General features: G+C 60.6%; 1 protein-coding gene across 2 annotated transcripts; it reads left to right on the forward strand.

Annotated features, from left to right (window-relative positions):
- The first annotated feature begins 2,087 nt into the window (after window positions 1-2,087).
- Window positions 2,088-17,876, forward strand: GPR37L1 (G protein-coupled receptor 37 like 1). 2 transcript variants are annotated; one of them, XM_419256.8, is made up of 4 exons: window positions 2,088-2,261; window positions 4,499-7,295; window positions 9,480-14,772; window positions 16,630-17,876. In XM_419256.8, exons 3-4 carry the CDS (start codon window positions 13,747-13,749, stop codon window positions 17,440-17,442), a joined length of 1,839 nt encoding a protein of 612 aa, XP_419256.4. In that variant the 5' UTR covers window positions 2,088-2,261; window positions 4,499-7,295; window positions 9,480-13,746; the 3' UTR covers window positions 17,443-17,876. The 2 variants fall into 2 exon arrangements, with proteins under 2 accessions (XP_419256.4, XP_046760121.1); XM_046904165.1 differs by having other exon boundaries at window positions 11,945-14,772.
- The last annotated feature ends 711 nt before the right edge of the window (window positions 17,877-18,587 follow it).

Here is an 18,587-nt window from a genome sequence, read left to right on the forward strand (position 1 = left end):
TGGATAGCAGCAATGGGTCTGGCAGCAGTGGCAGAACCCCCATCTCCTTCCCCTGCCAAGCCCTGCAGCTGAAGCCACCACACGTGCCAATGTGTTTGCAGCTTTGTCCCCAGCTCAGTGCCACTGACTCATGGTGTGACCTTGGGTTGGCCACCTCCTCACTGTGCTATTGAACTTCCCAAGGAGAGGCTCGGTTGCGGCAGTGAAATTTCCCCACTGACCCCAAGACCTGCTGTGCCTTCACACCCAGGAACGGAGGGCTCTGCCCCACTGGATCTCATGGCCTGAGGAGCAGCCCATGGCCAACGCCAGCAGCAGTGCAGGAGGAGCCTGGCTGCAGACAGTGGCCCCTTTGTAGCGCTGGCAGCAGCAGTGCCGGGCTCCTGGTGTTTATTTATTTATGGAGGTGAATGCTCACAACCTGTTTGATAGCAAGGTGTGCACCTTGGGGCCCAGCGTGCCCTTGACCCAACCTTTAAAACCCAAATTATTGCAATTGGATCTGGTGTTAAATTCTATAGCTTTGAAGACACAAATTTGATAGCTTTAAGATCATTTTATAAAAGAGCATCTGCAGTATTACTACTGTGTATTTTCTTGTGGTGTAATGGTATAGGGTCTGCCCAGGTCAGAACATGAGGTTGCTTGGCCTGATGGCACCATGCCACTCTCTGAAACTAAAAGGGGGGAGATTTAGATCAGATGTTAGGGGGAAATTCTTTACCCAGAGGGCGGTGAGGTGCTGGCACTGCTACACACAGAAGCCGTGGGGGTCCCATCTCCGGAGATGCCCAAGCCTATGGATGTGGGTCATCCTCCAGGAAAAGGTTGGATCTCTTGGATCTTTCGCTGGTAGAGCTCTGTTCACCCCCCAGTTTGGCTTAAACCAGTTCACAACTGACAATGATGAGCACATCAGCCATCCCATTCCTGCTGAGCGAAGACAGCCCGCCAGCACCAACCAGTCCAACTTTATTGCCTCCAAAGTGCCCTGCACTGAGCACGGAGTGCGTTGGCTGTGTCACCAGCAGGCTCTGATCTGCCATTATCTTTATGTGGATCCTTATGGACTTGGAGAAATCGGTTTAAAGACTGCTACAGCCCCAGGGTGCGCCCACCCTCCCGGCACCCACCCTGCCATAGCACAGTGCAACTCCCTTGCAAATTCTGCGTTGCTGTCATTGCAGTGAGATGGGGACGAAGGCATCCACAGGTGAAGCTGCTGAGCCTCCCCGCTCCCCATTGCAGCCCTGCTGTGCCATCCCTCCCCACCCTGCAGCCTCCCGGCTCAAACTGGATCTACATTTTTATTGCAAAGCCTGTGCCGGGGGGAGCAGGGGGAGCTCCCTGCCAGCTGCTCGTCTGTCCCCACGCTCTGTTTGCTCAGCGCTGGGTGCCATGAGAAGGCAAACACGGCCACGTCGGGAGGGGCAGAAATGAGGGCAAACAGAGGCTGGTGAAGCCCCACAGTGGGTGATGAGAGGAGTTCTGGGGGGGTCCCGAGGCCCCAGCAGGCCCAGGAGGAGTCAGCTGAGATCTGAGCGTGGTGTGCATGGACCCCAAAGGGGTTGGGACATGGAGACCTTGTGTCCTGTGCTGGTGTCACATCTGCAGTTGGAGAGTCTGGGAGTGAGGCCCCCCGGCTCCTCGAGCCCTCAGGTCCCTTTAGCTGCCCTCAGTGAAGGCAAGGGAAGAGATGAGCTGCGGCATCACTCCAGTGCTGCCTGGGGACAGACAGGCCGTGCTCCAGCACAGGACATGGCAGTAGGGTCACACATCCCCACCTTCTGGGACATGCAGCCCACAGTCAGGGCTGCCCCACTCTCACTCAGGACCTGGTGGTCCCCCAACCATAGGAACCTCAGAGCCACTACAAACCATCTCCTTATGCTTTCGTTAGCTCCACAACTTGCTGGGCAGCTGAGCCACTTTCCCATATGACTTCCCATGGCCGAGCATCCCAAATCTCCTCCTGACAGCACCAAACTTGACCTGCTGACAACGCACCGCGCTCACCCCATGTGCTGCAGGCCGCGCTTTCTGTGCTTCGAGAACCCTTCCGAGAGGGTCTCCGCCCCTCTCCTCCTCCCCCACCCCCCGGTCCTCCCCACGCTCCCAGCCGTGCCAGGAGCCGCGCGTTCGGCCGGCAGCGCCGTGGCGGTGGGGTTGCACAACAGCGCTGGCATTTGCGGGGCCACCTCTGCCAACTTCGCGCAGACGGAGGAATACGGCGCTGCTGGGCTGATAGCCGCCCGCACGAGGTGTGTCTGCAGATAGGGACGGCCGGGTCTGAAGTCCGGGAGATAAGTGGGGGGCGGGGGGGGGAGAAGCAGCTGCCAGGAGGGATTTCGGCTTTCTGCAGAGGGCACAGCGCTGGGGGCGGGCAGGGAGCCCTGCTGCAGGGACGTGGGGGTATCCCTGCAGGATGCCCTTCCCCACCAACAGCCCTTTATCCGCACCCATCCCAGCGCTCAGCCCCGCGGCCCCGGCGACTCCCACGGGCGAAATGGGAACAATCAGGAGGTGCCTTTATGACAGGTGTCTCTGAAGGGCTGGCAGACAGAACCCGGGGGGCCCTTTGATCTCGGCCTTTGAAACCCTAGAGCGGTGCTGACAGAGCTGCTCTGTGTTTCCAGGCTGGGCGGATGATCATTTCCATGCGGGAACAATGAGTTCTTTATGCTGCTGTGCACCATAAAAGGACGGCACACGGGGAGCCCATAGCGGGTCGGCTCCGTCCCCGCGTGGTGATGGATGGAGGGAGCTGGGGGCGGGGGGGGGTGAGCCCGAGCCTCAGCATCACGGCAAGCTCAGCATCCTCACCACGTGCCTAGTGGGAAATAGGAGGCTTTTAGGGGAAGGCAGACAAATTTCCCTTCTGTGGAGCTCTGAGGTGACCTCACCCAGCAGCCCCACCTGCATCACCCCAAGCCTCACTGCTCAGCTATGTTCCCTCTTGGCGCGTCTTCCAGCCCCACAGCCTCCCCCACTTGAGAGTAAACCTCCATCCCTTCTTGCTTGCCCACAGATGCCAGCCCATCATTCCCACACACTGTGCCAGAGCCATATATCTCATGTGCCAGAGGCACTAAACACCAGGAGCAATGCTCACTGGCTCTAACAGCTCCACCCCAACAATGTCACACCCCAACGGCGTCACACCCCAATGGTGTCACTCATCAACTGCCTCATAGCCATGGAGCCAGGCTGGCAGTGGGACAGGGTGTGCAGAACACAGCTCCCATGGCAGCAGCTGCTGTGGAGACCACAGCCATGGTGATGGCCCTGCAGATAAAGCAGACAGAGCCCACAGCGTCCCGATGGGACATTTCTGGGCATGTTTGCTGCCCTCTCTTTGTGCTGGAAGTCACCTTCTTGTTTTGCAAAGCAAATCCAACTGCAGGGTGGTGGAGCAGGGCATGGGCTCATTTGCCAGGGAAATACCCCTGGAGCAGAGCACACACTGGGACCAGATGGCAGCACAACCCCCCCTAAGCCAGCAGGGAGGTCCGGGGTGCACCCAGCTCCATGCCAGCCCAGCATGCTGCTCCCTTCTCCCTCCATCCTCCTGCAGAGCAATCTCCAGGCAACCCTGGCAGCGCCAAGGCGCGTCTCTCCCCTGCCGAGCTGGTGAGCTTGTGCTGGCACATAGCTTGCATACCTGCAGGCAGGCATCACCAGCAGGGCTAACCCTTTCTTGCTCTCCTGCAGCAGTGCCTGCCTGTCCCCAGCCTCGCACTGAAGCCTCCTGACCTGGTCCCAGGATCCTCTTCTATCTTACCAGGTCATGCTTCACTCACCCTCAGAGTATCTCCATAGCCCCAAGGCTCAGTCAGGGCTTTGGGTGCAGGGACAGAGGACAGTCTGAGCAATGCCATCAGCACTGCAGCTGGTGTGGGTGCTGAGGGCTGCACTTGTTGCACAAACAGCGCTGTTTTGAAGCTTCAACAAATAATAAGAGGGCAGCCCAAAGCTGAGGCATGGCATGAGAATATGCTGTTGCCTTCTTTGGAGGGTGCTAAGGGTGAGGTTTAGGTACAGGTGCACTCTGTGCTGCGGGCCCTTTGGTAGGATTGGAGTCTCTGCTGCTCAGGGGGGCTAGGAGATTTTTGCCTGTTTCCTGCAGAGGTAGATCCCAGGAGGCAGTGCTGACCAAGGCTTGTGCTGGCAGTGGGCTCCTGCTGGCCCTGCAACCCAAGAGGCTCTGCCAGGTGATGGCTGCTCCAGCCTGGGCACAGCTCCATGCCACTGGCAGCCTCTGGCTGGCTGTTATTTCTCAGGTGACTCATGGTGAGTGCCCATGTGGTGAGGCTGGCACTGCTCCCTGGGGGCAGACTGAGTTGGCTTGAGCTGGAGATGCAGCCGGTGTCAGAGTTTTGCCCCATATCTGGTGCTGGGTCCTGGGGGCATGGCATGGAGCACCAGCAGAGAAGGCTGGGCAGGATGCTCAGCACGCTTGGAACACAGTCTGGTACCTTCTCTGTTTCCATCCCTCCAGATGTTGTTGCAGTTCCTGTATTGCCAGATCCTGGAGAGGAGTTAAAGGAAACCACAGCCTGGTGCTGAGAGCAGATTGAGATCTTGTGGCTGCTGCAGGAAGCCTGCTCCCAGGTATCTTCCAGCAGAGAGCATACAGCCTGCAGCAAGTTCCTAAGCTGGCAGGTGCCTTGTTCCATCCCAGGCTCATGGTTATCACAGCTGCTTGCTGTCTAGGGCAGCCTCACACTGGAGAAAGTGATGGGAGAAAGCAGCCGGGGTGACACACAGCAGTGTGTGCACGGCATGGCCACACACCGTGCAGCATGCTAGGCATCCCCCCACAAGCAGACCAGTATGGTGGATGAGAACGTGGCTTTGGAGCTAATGGGACTGAGCCAAGCACCGAGAGCTGACCCTGCTCTCACCTCCATGGCTCTGAGCGTTGTGGATGCAGAAGATATCCCTGCTGTGTCCACCCTCTGAGCTGAGGGACCACATCGATGCTACTGCACAGAGCAGGAGGCACCTGGCCAAGCAGGGATGGTGAATGGAGCAGCGTGGAGCACGCGGTCGGTGACTCAGCTGTGACCTGGCTGCACCAACCCCAGCCTTTCGCAACGTGTTTACCAGGATGCAGGCAGCCTTTGCTGCGCATGAAGGGCGGCCTCAGCCCCAAACCTGCTCGCCAGGCTCCCCACCCCACACTGCTCTGCTCCTGTAAGTGATGCCCGTGCTGAGGTCAGGCAGCGTCCTCCCAGCGCAGCCAAAATCATCCTAAACACAGCCCCGTGGGAGGTGGTGGCACACTGTGGTGGTGTATCATTGCAGGGAGGATGGCAGAAATTCCCCTGCTTTCCTGATGCCCTTTGCTGAGCTGTGTCCCAGCCACTCCCACCTCCTGCAGCTCTCACGTCCGTGTCCCAGGTGGGCAGAGCACAGAAAACCATGGGCAAATCCCTTCTGACAGAGGATTTTGGAGCAAAAGGCATAGTTTTGAAAGTTTTCCCTGGAGGAAAGCCAAGGGCAACAGATCCGAGCCATATTCTGTTTTGTTTCTACATCTTGTGGAGTCTGAGATGGGAAATGGCGGTGCCCCAAAGTCCTGGAGGGGGTGAATGCAGATTTGTGATTGCAGCGCTGCCAGGGATGAGCAAAAATCGGCCATCAGCGCTCCTGCAGCCACCGAGACTGAGCCCACCCATGGGCAGGACATGTGGGGACCCCACGAAAGAGGTCTGAGGTCCATCAGGCAATTCTGGCACGGCCACACCGATCCTTGCTGCACTGCGCGCCGCAGAGCACTGCAGAGCGATGCTACCATTTCCAAGAGTGCTGCTTGTGTGTGACCACAAGGACTCTGCCCAGATGCCCATTTTCCAGTAGCTAAACTTAAATCTCAGCTCCTGGTTGAGCAAACCGTGTGTGCCCACATCCCGCCGGGCTCTCTGCTGGCGGCTCTCCACGTCGTGTCAGCTCCCAGCGCCAACGGCTGAGGAGGGACGTGTGTCACTGCATTGTCCCCGGGATATTTAGTGCTGCCCCGTGCGGTTACCCGGCACGGCTCAGGCTGGCAGCAGCTCTCACTGCAGGCACAGACCGGCATTCCCAGCCTGGCAGAGCTGCAGCGAGGGCACGGTGGGTGGCTGCGCAGTGCTGCTGTTGGAGACGTGCACACTGCAGGGTGCTGTGCCAGGGCTGGGCGCTGCTGCTGGCGCACTCTCGGGTTGCAGGGCTCGACTGCCTGCACTGCCGCAGCGGTGCCCGCGCCCTCACCCCGGCACAGCAGCGGGACGTGGGGCAGGGCAGGCCCTGCGATGAAAGAGAAGCGTCTGCATCCACCCCATGCCAGGAATATCTGCCCGTGGGGCGTGTGCTGCCGTGGGCACGGCTGCTCCCACCGCTGCAGTTTCCCTGAGCTGCAGCCCCAAAGGCACACAGCCCCCCCCCGGCGGTGCGGTGCCCGGGGCTGCCCCGCAGCGGGGCTGGGCGGGTTGTGGCCGTTGTAGGATGTAAAATTTGAACCCACATCGCCGGGGGGCGGAGGGAGGCGGAGCCGCGGGGCACATCCGAGGTCAGCCGTGCGGGTGACGCAGCGGCAGATCCACTGCTGCCGTTTTCCCACTCGTGTGACTTTCCCCGTCTGCAGCCTCGGATGGCGGCAGGGACGGGTGATGGTGTGATGGTGTGACGGGGTGACAACGTGACGGGGTGACAATGTGACGGTGACGATGGGAGGCTGCCGCTGCCACCGCCGTGCGGCACCGGGACGCGCACGGGTGGGCGCCCCCCCCCCGCTCAGAGCCTCTCCTCCCCCCCAATCCCGAATGGAAGTCTGATTTCAATCACCGCCCCCGTAGGGCTGAGGGATGGAGCAGCCACGGGGGAACAACGGTTGCTATGACGACCGGGAGGGCGATGCGTCGTCTCCTTGGAGGCGGCGCTGTCTGCCTGCAGCGCGCGCCCGGTGGCAGAGAGGCGCCCCGCCGGGTCTGCCCGGCTCTGGGCAGGGGGGCACCGAGGGGCACCGCGGCGCTCAGCCCCCCCTCCGGGCGCACTGCCGCCCCATCTCAGCAGCTCGGACACCATTGTTTTCCTCCTGCGATAGGAAATGCGGCGCGGGGAGCCGCCGTTAGCAGCGCAGCCAATCAGAGCACAGCTGGCGGCCCCGCAGGTGCGCCGGGGAGGTGCTGTGATTGGCTGCTTGGGTCCTGCCGACGGCTTATTGCCGACAGCTGCGCTCTGATTGAGTGCTTCGGGCCCACCTGAGGGGAGCGGGGCTCTGATTGGCTGCTTTGGTCGCTCCTGGAAGCTCATTGGTGAGAACTTGGAGGCGGTTTCCGGTGGTCGCGGTGCGGTGCCGGGGGGCGCTCAGCAGCGCGCTGTGGGGCGGCTCTGCCGTCATCAGCTGAGCGCTGAGCGCTGCCCGGGGGGCGCCGCGGGGTCTCCCCGGGGTCGGAGGGCCGCCGGCAGCGCTGCGCCGCTCGGAGCGGAGTCGGCCGTCGCTGCGGTCTCTCTGCAGCTCCTCTGTGCGCTCTGCCGGTGCGCTTTGCAGGGTTGGCTGCGTGGTGGGTCGCTGCCGTTGGTGCGCTCGGAAATGGCTGCGTTTCACAGTGCCCGCTCGTTTCCGTGCCCTGAGAAAGGCAGCAGCGCCGGCTCTCCGTGCTGTGCTTTTGGTGTCACTCTGTGTTTAGACAGGGTTATAACCTCATCAGAGCGGCCGTTTTGCTTCCAGCGGCTCCCGCTGTTGCTTCTTAAAAGCTTCTGCTGTAGCGCTGCTGGAAACGCTTTGGACAAACAGCGCCCGCTTACAGCCCGTGCCCGCGTCACCCTACGGGGAAAGAGGGCCCCAAAAGGCTCCGGGGACCCCCGGTGCTGCCGGCAGATCCTCGTCCTTCCATCCGGGCTGCATTCCTGCGTGGTGACGCGCAGCTCTGCAGGCACCACCTACGCCTGCCCGGCGGTGCGGGGGGGCTCTGAGCTGCCCGGCGTGGCGGTGGGGACGGAGCGGTCGGGACCGCTGTGCTGTGAGGAGCTGCACCCTGCAAAGAAAAGGGCCCGTCCAACTCAGCCATCCTATGCGAGGTCTATGGAAGGATGCAGTGTGGACCCGCTGGGCGCTGCGCCTTTGGGTGCTGTTCCAGCTGGGTGTGCTCAGAATCCCTCCTGCTGAGCTCTGAGGACCTGCAGGAGCACAGAGTGGCTGCTGCCCAGCAGTGGATGCTTTGTGACAATTTTTAGCCACAGAGAGGGAGAAGAGCAGAGTGGGTGGAAGATTTCGTGGGGCCAGGAAGGCTTCATCCAGGCTGAGGTTAGAAAACATCAGCATCCTTGTAAAGGATGGGTGGAAAAGTGAGAAAGCTGTGATAGGGGACACAGAGAAGTCGTTTCACACCCAAACTGTTGCTCAGAGGCACATCTGGGCTGTTCTCACCGTATCACAGAGGGGTGTCTGCGTGCCAGTGGGCAGCAAAGGGCATCACAGACTGAAAACCATATTGGGCTGTGGAAGCAACAGCGCTGTTCCCAAGGGCCAGGAACCACCGGGGACTGAAATTGCCTGTAAGCTGGGATTGCTCTGTGAGCTCCTGTCCTGGGAGGGCTGTGATGGCAGCGGGTTGGTGGGGATGGGGGCAGCAATGCGGGAGAGGCAGAGTTTGGCTCCTGAGCAGGTAACGAAGTTCAGTGCTGGACCTGCAGGCGTTTCTGTTTCAAACAGAACCGCCTCCATCTCTCCCACTGCTCTGCTGATCTCTCAGCCGTGCGGTTGCTCCCACCCCGCTGTGTTTGCACAACAGGTCTGGCCATTGGGGCATGGGCTGCCGGCCTCACTGCACCTCATGGACAACGTGTGGGCAGGTGCTGCATGGCATCAGGAGCTGTCAGTGTGCTGTTTTGGGCTGTCTGTGCTCTTGGGGCTGCAGGTTGGCCCACTGACATCAACCTGAGTAGGTTTGCTGTTTGATAAGGGAGCATTTGTGTTGCTGCTGAACGTCACTGCTGCCGTGCTGTCCCATTGAAGCCATTTGTACCCCATGTAAATGAAAAGGACATCCCCCTCCTGCAGCTTTCCTACAGTGCCTGACCAGTTCTCACCACGCTCCGCTGGCAGAAGTGCCTTTGTGCCATCTGGCAGCACTGCCACCTCCCTGCCAGCATTGCCAGCAGCCCAGGAGTGTGGCACAGGCTCAAACACTCACCCATTGCTGTTTATCTGCCATCCAGCAGTGAGCACTGGGATCACACAGGCAGCCCCAGGTGTTCCCACATTCCTTGGGACCTCTGTGCCCACAGCTAGGAGCCTGCAGGAGCCCAGGTGTGTGGAGCAGGATGGGCTCTGCCCTGTGCTTCTCCATCCCTTCTTCACTCAGCATCCTGCAGCTCAAGGGGTGCTTTGCTACACGTGATGTGCATGGGGATCTGCTATTCAGCGCCCAGTTTCTCTCTTTCCCCCCTGCCTTTGCTGTCTGCTGGCAGCCCCGGGTTTGCTTTCATTTCTACAGGACCCAGGAGGGTGAGAGAGAGTGCCTGGCTTCCCCAGGAGGCAATGACCCGAGTCCTGGCAGACGTGGGACAGCCCTCAGCCAGGCTGTTAGACCCTGAGCGAGGTGTGAGTAGCAGAACAATGTCAGAGTTATCCCCCACCTCAAGTCACGAGTGCAGGGAGGGAACGCGGCCACGCTATCAGCTCCACGCTGCAATTACAGCCACATCACTGCCCGTGGGCTCACGTCACCTGCTGAGCCGCCACGCCTGGCAGATACCAGGGATGGGGCTGTGTCACACGGTGACTCAGAGCCAGCGGCTTCGGTGCAGGGCTGGAGGCGTTGACCTGGATCTCAGGGAGAACACCTTGCGTGATGCTGCCTTATTGCAGCATGGAGAAACCCCACTCTGTGTGGGCTGCTGGATGGTGGCCATGTGGGTCAGTGCTGAGCAGCTCCTCTGTGCCCATCCCGTGTCACTCTGGGACTGCAGCAGGGTGATGCCCGCCCCGCTGGCACAGTGCTCACCTCCCCGTGTTGGGCACAGCTGCCGATCCTGCGTGGCACAGCACAGGTGGTGGCTCTTCTCCTGGGTGCAATTTCCCCCAGTTTTGGCAACAGCAATGAGAATGTGAGCAGCTCCAAGGGACACCTGCAGTGCTTGGGGTCTTGCTGTGTCCCTGGGAGGACAGAGGGCTTCTTGGGCACAGGGTCTCCGGCCCCAGCCCTCATTTGCATTTGTGCCAAGTGGGGAATTTCCCCCATTTTTCCATCAGCAAGCAGCCGAACTTTCTGCAGGGTGACCTTCGTCCCCACCCAGGGTGGGGCGACCGCAGCAGCTGCGAAGTGACACCGCAGGGCTCTGCTCCCCACTGCTGGGTTGGGGACAAACCCCACTGCGGGGGCTCAGCAGGGCTGGGGGCAGCTGGGGTGGGATCTACGCCCACCCTGCGCTGCATAGCATGCCCCAGGAAGGACAGGAACTGCCAGGCAGGGACCCCAAGGGAAGGACCCCAGGGTGGCGGTGGCTGTCAGTAAGGATGGCCGAAGTGTGTGCAGAAGGGGAAGCACTGGGTCAGGCTGTCAGCAGCCACTGAAGGTTTGAAGGGAAGGGGGGGGGGATCAGCTCAGGAGATCAAGGCTGGGTTTGGGCTGGGGGTCTCTGTGAGGCACCTCTGCAGCATGGGAACCTGTGGCAGCTGCTGCAAGGTCACATCACCCATTGAGCCACGTCCTCCTCGTGCAGCTTCCCCGTCCCTCTGTGCCCCATAGGGTGTGTGCTGCCGGACCCCTGCCAGGCCCACAGCACTTAGACAGCAACCTGTGGTGTTCCCAGTAAGCAGAGATCAAAGAATCATTGAACCACAGAACAATTACACAGAATCGTGCAGGCTGGAGAGGTTCTTCAGGATCACCAATTCCAACCTACTGTGTCCCATCACCGAAGTGATGCACTCCCTCTGCAGCCCCACTGAGTGCTCTGCGCCCTGCTGGGTTTGGGCTGCAGGAGTGGCTGAGAACAGCTCAGGCAGTGAAGCCCCATTACATCAGAAAAGGAGGGTGACAAAATCCCTGCAGCACCATGCCCTCACCAGGGATGTCCCCGAGGGGATGCTGAACTGTCTCCCACCTCGCAGCTCTGTGCTGCTCCAAATCCCCATCACAGTGCCACCTCGGGTGCCATATGTGCCAAAAAAAGAAGGTGGAGGGTTTGAAGGCGGCCCGTTTCCTATGAGGAGCTCAGTGGTTTTGCTCCCAATTGCATTCATGAGTCCTCGAGTGTTCAAAGGGAATTTGTGAGCCAAGTGCCAAACGGCTCAGACAAAGGGGCTGAGCTCGGCGCCTCTCCAAACAGCCCTGAGCAGCTTCCAGGACATCACTCGTTTTACTGTGCTGGCAAATATTGCCTTTGCCCTAAGCTGAACTCGCCCTGGGCTTTCAGATCCTTCCTTGAACACCGAGCTGCAGACAGAAGGGCTGATGGAAATGGCTGCAGTGCACGGGGAGGCCCCGCCATCCTGCAGCTGCTCAGGGACAGCCCCCACCCCCTCGGTTTCCCCACCGTCAAACAGAGCTGAGCGTTCCGGCCGTGCTTTAAGGCCGCTGCTGCCAGGAATGGTGCCACAGCTCTGCCCGTTGGCTGTGTCCTTCCCCTGCCCTCTCCCCACTTTCTGAAGAAGTGGGTGGATCGCCGTCAGGGCGCTGGGCAAACAGGTGTGTCTGACCCCCTGCTCTGCTCCCAGGGAGCTGCAGGCAGGGCTGCGTGCTGCAAACAACAGGCTGCTCTCCTGGCATCGGGCAGGGACCCGTAAGGCTCATCGACAGAGAAATCAGACCATAACGATGCCAGATAAACCGCAACACTGCTGGGACCCACCCAGGCAGCCCCTATGGTGGCAGTAGGGACGTGGCGGGTAGGAGGTGAAGTGGTGTTGAGCAGCTTCATCTCTCCCCTTGGCTGCAACAGTGACCTCTCGTTACAGAGCAGCAGCTTTCAGAAGCCCCAGAAGATGGGGAGGACCTTTGTCGTGGTGCTCAGAAGCTGCTCTCACTTCTATCAGCTCCGGGCTCGTTGTGATACTGTCCCCATGGGCCCGAGGTGGGGACGTGTCAGATGGGATGTGATCTGTGTGCAGAGGCGCTGAGGGTCGGATGAGATATCAGGAAGAGAGGATTTGGGCAGAAACCTCTCCCGGGTGACGTTTGGAAGCTCCGACTGATGCAGCGCTCCCAGGAGATGCTCGCAGAGCCCGGGCATCTCCCGAGAAACAGCCCCGGCCCGTCTGCGAATGTGGGCCGGAGAGGAAAAACGTGCGGTTCCCAAAGAGCCGCTGAGCCCCGCGGTTCGGGCCGAGCCCAGGGAGGGCTGCGGGCAGCGGTTCCCCGGGCAGCAGAGCCGGAGGTCACTGCCGTGCGCGGTGTCACCTTGCCCCACTGAACTCCGCTGCTGTCTGCAGGCGGTTCCGCGCCGCACCCGCTGTTGTGCAATGAAATGAAACTAAAAATAGCCCCGCTCCCTGCAGAACGACGCCGGGCTGAGGCGGCAGCGGCCGAGGGCTCCCTCCTCCGAGCGGCTGCGGGCACTGCGAAGGCTCCGTCCTTCTGCAGGGAGCGGTGCCCCATCTCTCCCCACACCCCACGGGGCGTTGGGCTCCGCGCTGGGGGTCGCCGGGGAGGCGGTGTCACCCATCCTTCTGCTATTCAACGTAATCCGAATGCTGGCAGTGCTCGGCTGCCCACGGGGCCGAACCGCAGCTCTGCATCGCTACCTCCGGGCGCTGCAAAGCAGCTCTGGTTTTCCTCTCTCAGAGCTCACCTTTTTGGGTGATGAGAACGTGCGACCCATTTTAGATCTGCTTGACTGTGCCTGGCTGCTGGTGTCCTTGCAGCAGAGCACCTGGAGCACTCAGCAGCCTCACCTGGTGCTCAATCACTGCTCAGCTTCAGCTGGGCCATTCCCTTTTTGTGGGTTGGCCAGAAATCTCTGCAGCCGTTACTCCCACAGCTGCCCTCAGGTGTTCCCACTGTGCTCCTGCAGACTCCAGCAGGAGCTGGAATGCTGCTTCTCCCTTCAGAAGTGTCCAGGGATGAGAATCCTCCACATCTCTCTGCCTCCTGCAGCCCATCCATTGCCTGGAGTCTTCTTCAGAGCCCGCTGACTCACGGAGATGGCACAGACTGAACCTTCAAGCTGGAAGCCAGAAATAGGTCAGCTCTCCCCAGAGGCTTTTGGAGCAGATCCGACAGCTGCTTCCCCATGTGAGAGCGGGGACACCTGCACGAGGGAGGAGGAAGGAGGAGCACTGCCACCCCTGGCACAGGGCAGGAGTTGGGGTGGATGTGTTGCAGGTTACAAACCGCAGAGGAGAACTTGTGGATTAGAAACCTCGTGAAGCAAAGTGATGAGTGAATGGATTCACATGTTAGGTTAGGCAGGACCAAAGGGATTCAGCTCTTGTTTGTTGGCTTTGTTTGCTTTCTAAGGAGTGCATAGGATAAAGTTTAATCTACAGAACACGTTGTTCTGTGGCAGCAGAGGTGATGGGAATGGGGAGAGGTGAACACAGGAGGTCAGGGACCTTTGGTCCTCCTTGGACCCCTGTGGGGGGGAGCACTGCAGCCTGTCCCAGGTGCAAAGCCATGGGCATCTCGGTCTGGGTTCATAGAATCATAAAATGCCATCATAGAGCCACAGAGTCATGGAATCGTGGAGCTGTAAAACCAGAGTCATAGACTTATAGAATGGTTGGGTTGGAAGGTCCCTTAAAGATCACAGAACCATGGAATGGTTGGGTTGGAAGGGCCCTGGAAGGTCACCAACCCTTGCCTTGGTCTGGTTGCCCTCCACCAGTTCAGGCTGCCCAGGGTCCCATGGGGAGATGCTGGGCGATGCCGGAGGGCTGTGGGGGATGCGCAGCCCGGGCTGTGGCTCTCGGCTCTTGGCAGCGTCCCGGCAGCGGTGGGTGACCAGCAGAGGGCCCGGCTCTGCCGCTCCTTTATCCTGCCCGGAGTGCTCCGCAGCGCCCACAGCAGCGGCCGCAGCCGGACCGAGCGGAGCTCCCCCGGCCCCTCCTCGTTCCCCGCAGCCCCGGGGCTGCTCCGTCAGACGCTTCCCGCAGAGGGTGCGGAGGACATCATGCCTTCGCCCCCATCGCTCGTCCTCCTGCTGCTGGCACTGCCGGGGGCCGCGGCGATGCCAGGCGCAGCCGTGCAGCACGCAGAAGGCGGCGTGCACCCAAACCGGGGCGCAGGTGGAGGTGGGATGCTGCCCGTGGCTGCGCAGGATAACGTAGAGCTGAAGGCACGGCCGCGCCGGGGCACGGTGGAGGACTCCAAGTCGGTGCAGCAGTACGTGCCGGGGGTGCGGGTGGAATTCCCGCGGCCCATCAACGCCGCCAGCCTGCACCCCACCAGGGCCATGGTGCCGTCCAGCACCGACCCCTCCGAGCAGCAGCGGGGGGTCCCCACGGATGGGGGGGCTGAGCCCGCCACCAACCTGACCACAGTGTCTGACAAACGGCTGCAGATCCAGAACCCGCTGTACCCGGTGACAGAGAACTCCTACAGCGCCTACGCCGTCATGTTCCTGTCCCTCATCGTCTTTGTGGTGGGCATCATCGGGAACCTCTCGGTGATGTGCATCGTGTGGCACAACTACTACATGAAGAGCGCCTGGAACTCCATCCTGGCCAGCCTGGCTTTCTGGGACTTCCTCATCCTCTTCTTCTGCCTGCCCGTGGTCATCTTCAACGAGATCACCAAGAAGCGGCTGCTGGGGGACATTTCGTGCCGCATCGTGCCCTTCATGGAGGTAAGGGGCTGCTCTGCCCCCTTCTTTTGGGGGCACCGTCACTGCCCAGGGCCTGGCACCGTGTGCCCAGAGACCCCACCACAGGGGGACATCTCCCATGTTGACTGCTGAGCAGGGCTGGGGTTGGGGACCTGAGATCTCTGCTCATTCCTTATGGGTGAAAAAACTGCCCCCAAGGTGCAGAATCACGGGATAGAGTCCTAGAGTCATTCGGATGGCAAAAAACCTTTAAGATCAAGTCTGATCATGAACCTAATGCTACCGAGTCCATGCTAAGCCATGTCCCTGAGCTCCAGGTCCTCTTGATGACATGTGCCCCATCACACTCCCTCCCCAAAATCACCCCAAATCTTCTGGAGGTGGGCTCTGCACGCTCCTGGGGGCAGCCAGGCTGGGTATTAGTGCAGGAGGCCCCAGGAGAGATTGCTCATGGCCTGGATGCACGCACCTGCACAGCGCACCCAGTGATGCTACTGTCCTCTACCTCAAGCGTCCCCATGGCACGACCAGGCAGCAGGAGTGCTCAGATAGAGGCAGAAATATGGAAGGGCATTTGCCGAGGCAGGTTCAGTGCTGGGTGATAATGGAGAGGGAAGAGGGATGCCCCCAAAGCAGACCCCTTGGGGAGGTGCTGCTGTGACCTGAATTCAGGCAGTCCAGGTTGCTGCACCCATGGAGGTGGCACCTTCAGGATCAGTGAGCCAGCAGCACTGGGGTGCCTCAGGATCCTCCAGAGAGGGATGCTGAGATCTCGGGGCTGCTGAAGGATGGATATGGCATGGCCCTGGTGATGTGTGGTCCCAGCACAGTCCCCAAGGACCCCAAGGAGAGAGGAGAGCCTGGGGGCAGCCTTCGGGTAAAGGAGAGGCAGTGGCACAGCTGGTGCTGAGCAGAGTTGCTGGGTGGTGGGACTGGGCATGGGCTGGCCATGGTGTGCTGAGGGCCATGGTGCTGTTAGATGAGAGGCTGCAGTGAAACTGAGCGGTGATGCTGGGTGTTTGGCATGAGCTGCTGTGCCATGCAGCACTAACGAGGCCAACTCAGAGCCACTGCAAAGGGCTCAGCAGGGATGCCAGAGCTGCTCTGGGTCAGAGGTGCCAGGTCTGTTTCTTGCAAAACCCACTGGAAGGTTGCTGCATGCTGCACACGCATCAGGAGGTTTCCCAAGTGCTGGGAATGTCCTTCGGCACGGGGGGATGTTTGGTGGCTTCGTGAGGCCAGGAACAGCCACGGGGCTTTGGGGCAGCAGCATGTGACTGCCGTGCTCCTGGCCAGGGGCTGCGGGGTTGAATGCTGATTGTGACCCTCAGCGCCTGGGCAGCCCTCCCTTTGCCTCCTTTGGCCTCTTCCCTTTGGCAAACAGGGATGTTTTCCCTCAATGCAGCGGAAATTGCCCTGAGCTGGTTTGTGACAACGGTGTCTTCAGCTCTATTGGGCTGCCTGGGAAGCGGGCAGCAGATCTGCAGAGCAGGGCAGGGGCGAGCCAGCCAGGGCCAAGGGAAGGCTCTGATGGGAGCAGTGGTTCGTGCTTTTCCTCTCCAAAAACATACAGAATAGAGGAAGAGCCTGAGGGACAATCCTGCTATTCCCACCATGGATGGATGGATGGACTGGCATCCAGCAGGGCTTTGTGCAGAACAGGGAGATGTGCAGGGACATATGGGTCAAGGGACACTTATCCAGTGCCCCGCCAGGAGTCACAGGAAAGGGGCTCCAAAGCTGGGATGCGACCTCTGTCAAACCTTGGAGGAAGGGCCTGAGGCTGTTGGGTAGCTGGGGGCTTCTAGCACCATTGTCAAGCCAACCCCTCTGAGGTCCCCACTGGAAGTCCCACCTGTTCTGCTTCCCCTTCACCAGGTATCATCCCTGGGAGTCACCACCTTCAGCCTCTGTGCCCTGGGCATCGACAGGTTCCACGCGGCCACCAGCCCGCAGGCCAGCGCCCGGCCCATCGAGCAGTGCCAGTCCATCATTGCCAAGCTGGCCGTCATCTGGGTGGGCTCCATGACGCTGTCGGTGCCGGAGGTCCTGCTCTGGCAGCTGGCTCAGGACACGTCGCCCGTGTCCGGCGTGGTGACGGAGTACTGCACCATGAAGCCTTCGTCCAACCTGCCCGAGTCCGTCTACTCGCTGGTGCTCACCTACCAGAACGCTCGGATGTGGTGGTACTTCGGCTGCTACTTCTGCCTGCCCATCCTCTTCACCGTGAGCTGCCAGCTGGTGACCCGCAGGATCCGCGGCACCGAGAAGAAGGCCGAGTGCCGAGGGACCAAACACAGCCAGTGTGAGAGCCACTTGAACTGCACCATCATTGGGCTGACCATCATCTACGGGCTCTGCACCACCCCTGAGAACGTCTGCAACATCGTGGTGGCCTACATGTCCCCCGACATGTCCAAGCAGACCCTGGACCTGCTCAACCTCATCAACCAGTTCTTTCTGTTCTTCAAGTGCTCGGTGACGCCCGTCCTGCTCCTGTGCCTCTGCAGACCGCTGGGCCAGGCCTTCATGGACTGCTGCTGCTGCTGCTGCGAGGGCTGCGGTCCCGATGCCGCCTCCAGTGAGGGCAGCGCCGACAGCAAGCTCAAGACAGAGATGTCCTCCTCCATCTTCTTTGACAAGCCCCGGGAGTCCCCTCCGCCCCTCCTGGCCCTCGGAACACCGTGTTAAGTGCCAACCAGGAGCCGTAGAGAGCATTTCACCACCTCCTCCCAAGACCGAACGTTGTTTTTGCCGTTAGTGCCCCGTGCCCGGATGTGGAGCAAGCAGGAGAGACAGCTCAGGGGCTGCACCGTGGGCTTCAAACCCCGTGTTGGGCAAGGGGTGTCCTGTCCCCGTGGCTGCGTTGGTGGCCTTCTTGCCTCTGCCCAAAGGACATCAGCTCCCTCCGTGCCTGGCCAGGCTCAGGGGGTTGCTGCTCTGCTGATGGAGTTGTGCAGGAAAGGTTCCATCTGCTATTAAGGAGGGTTTGCAGAGGACTTAGCAAACAAAACTGCCCTCGTCCCATCCCGTCCCCTCCTGCCAGCCCCCTCCACAGTAGGAGAAGGTCCCAGTGACCAGATCCCAGCAGTGCCCTGTAAAGCTCAATAAACCAGTAAACTAGAGCACGTCGCACACGTAGACACGCAGAGCAATGGGGGGTCAGAGCACGGGGGGTTGTGTGGCCTTCTGCTCTTCCCTTAGACTTGGGGGCTCTGGGTGGGCACGGGCTGCTCAGTGGGGTGAGACGACACACAGGGGTCAGGAAAGCAGCGGTGCTGGGCCAGGCAGCACCTGGGGGTGATGGGTGATGCCTCCAGCGTGCTGCTGAGCGCCAAGGCAGCCCCTGCCGAGCTCCTCCAAATGCTCAGTGCTGTGTGGGGCTTGAGTCGGTCCCAGCAAAGCTCAGCACTGGGCAGTGGGGCCCCACAGCCTGCAAAGCACTGTGCAGAACCAAGATCCCACATCTCATCCAAAGAGCCCCACGCAGCACTCCCAGTGCTTTGTCCACTTTGCCCATCAGCAGCACAAAACCCACCCAAGGTGCCGATCTCAAACCAGTGCAAGTTCCAAACCCAACATCCACCTCTCACTGGGACTCCCACCCCGGGCAGGCTGCTGGGAGCAGTAAGGGCAGGCTGGCCGTGCCGGGCCCCCCCGTGCTGCCCCCGGAGCCGAGCTGTGAAAGCTCCTTGTGTGTGTGGCTGGCAGCCGCCCCAGCCCGCGGGATGCCGGGGAGAGGGAGACGGTTGCTACGGGCGGGTGAATGCGAGGGGCTCACTGTGGGCTTTGTGCAGCAGCACCCACCGAGCTTTGCTTTCTCAGCTCTGTTGCCA

This window comes from Gallus gallus, chromosome 26, assembly GCF_016699485.2.
Source record: "Gallus gallus isolate bGalGal1 chromosome 26, bGalGal1.mat.broiler.GRCg7b, whole genome shotgun sequence".
NCBI classification, from domain to species: Eukaryota; Metazoa; Chordata; class Aves; order Galliformes; family Phasianidae; genus Gallus; species Gallus gallus.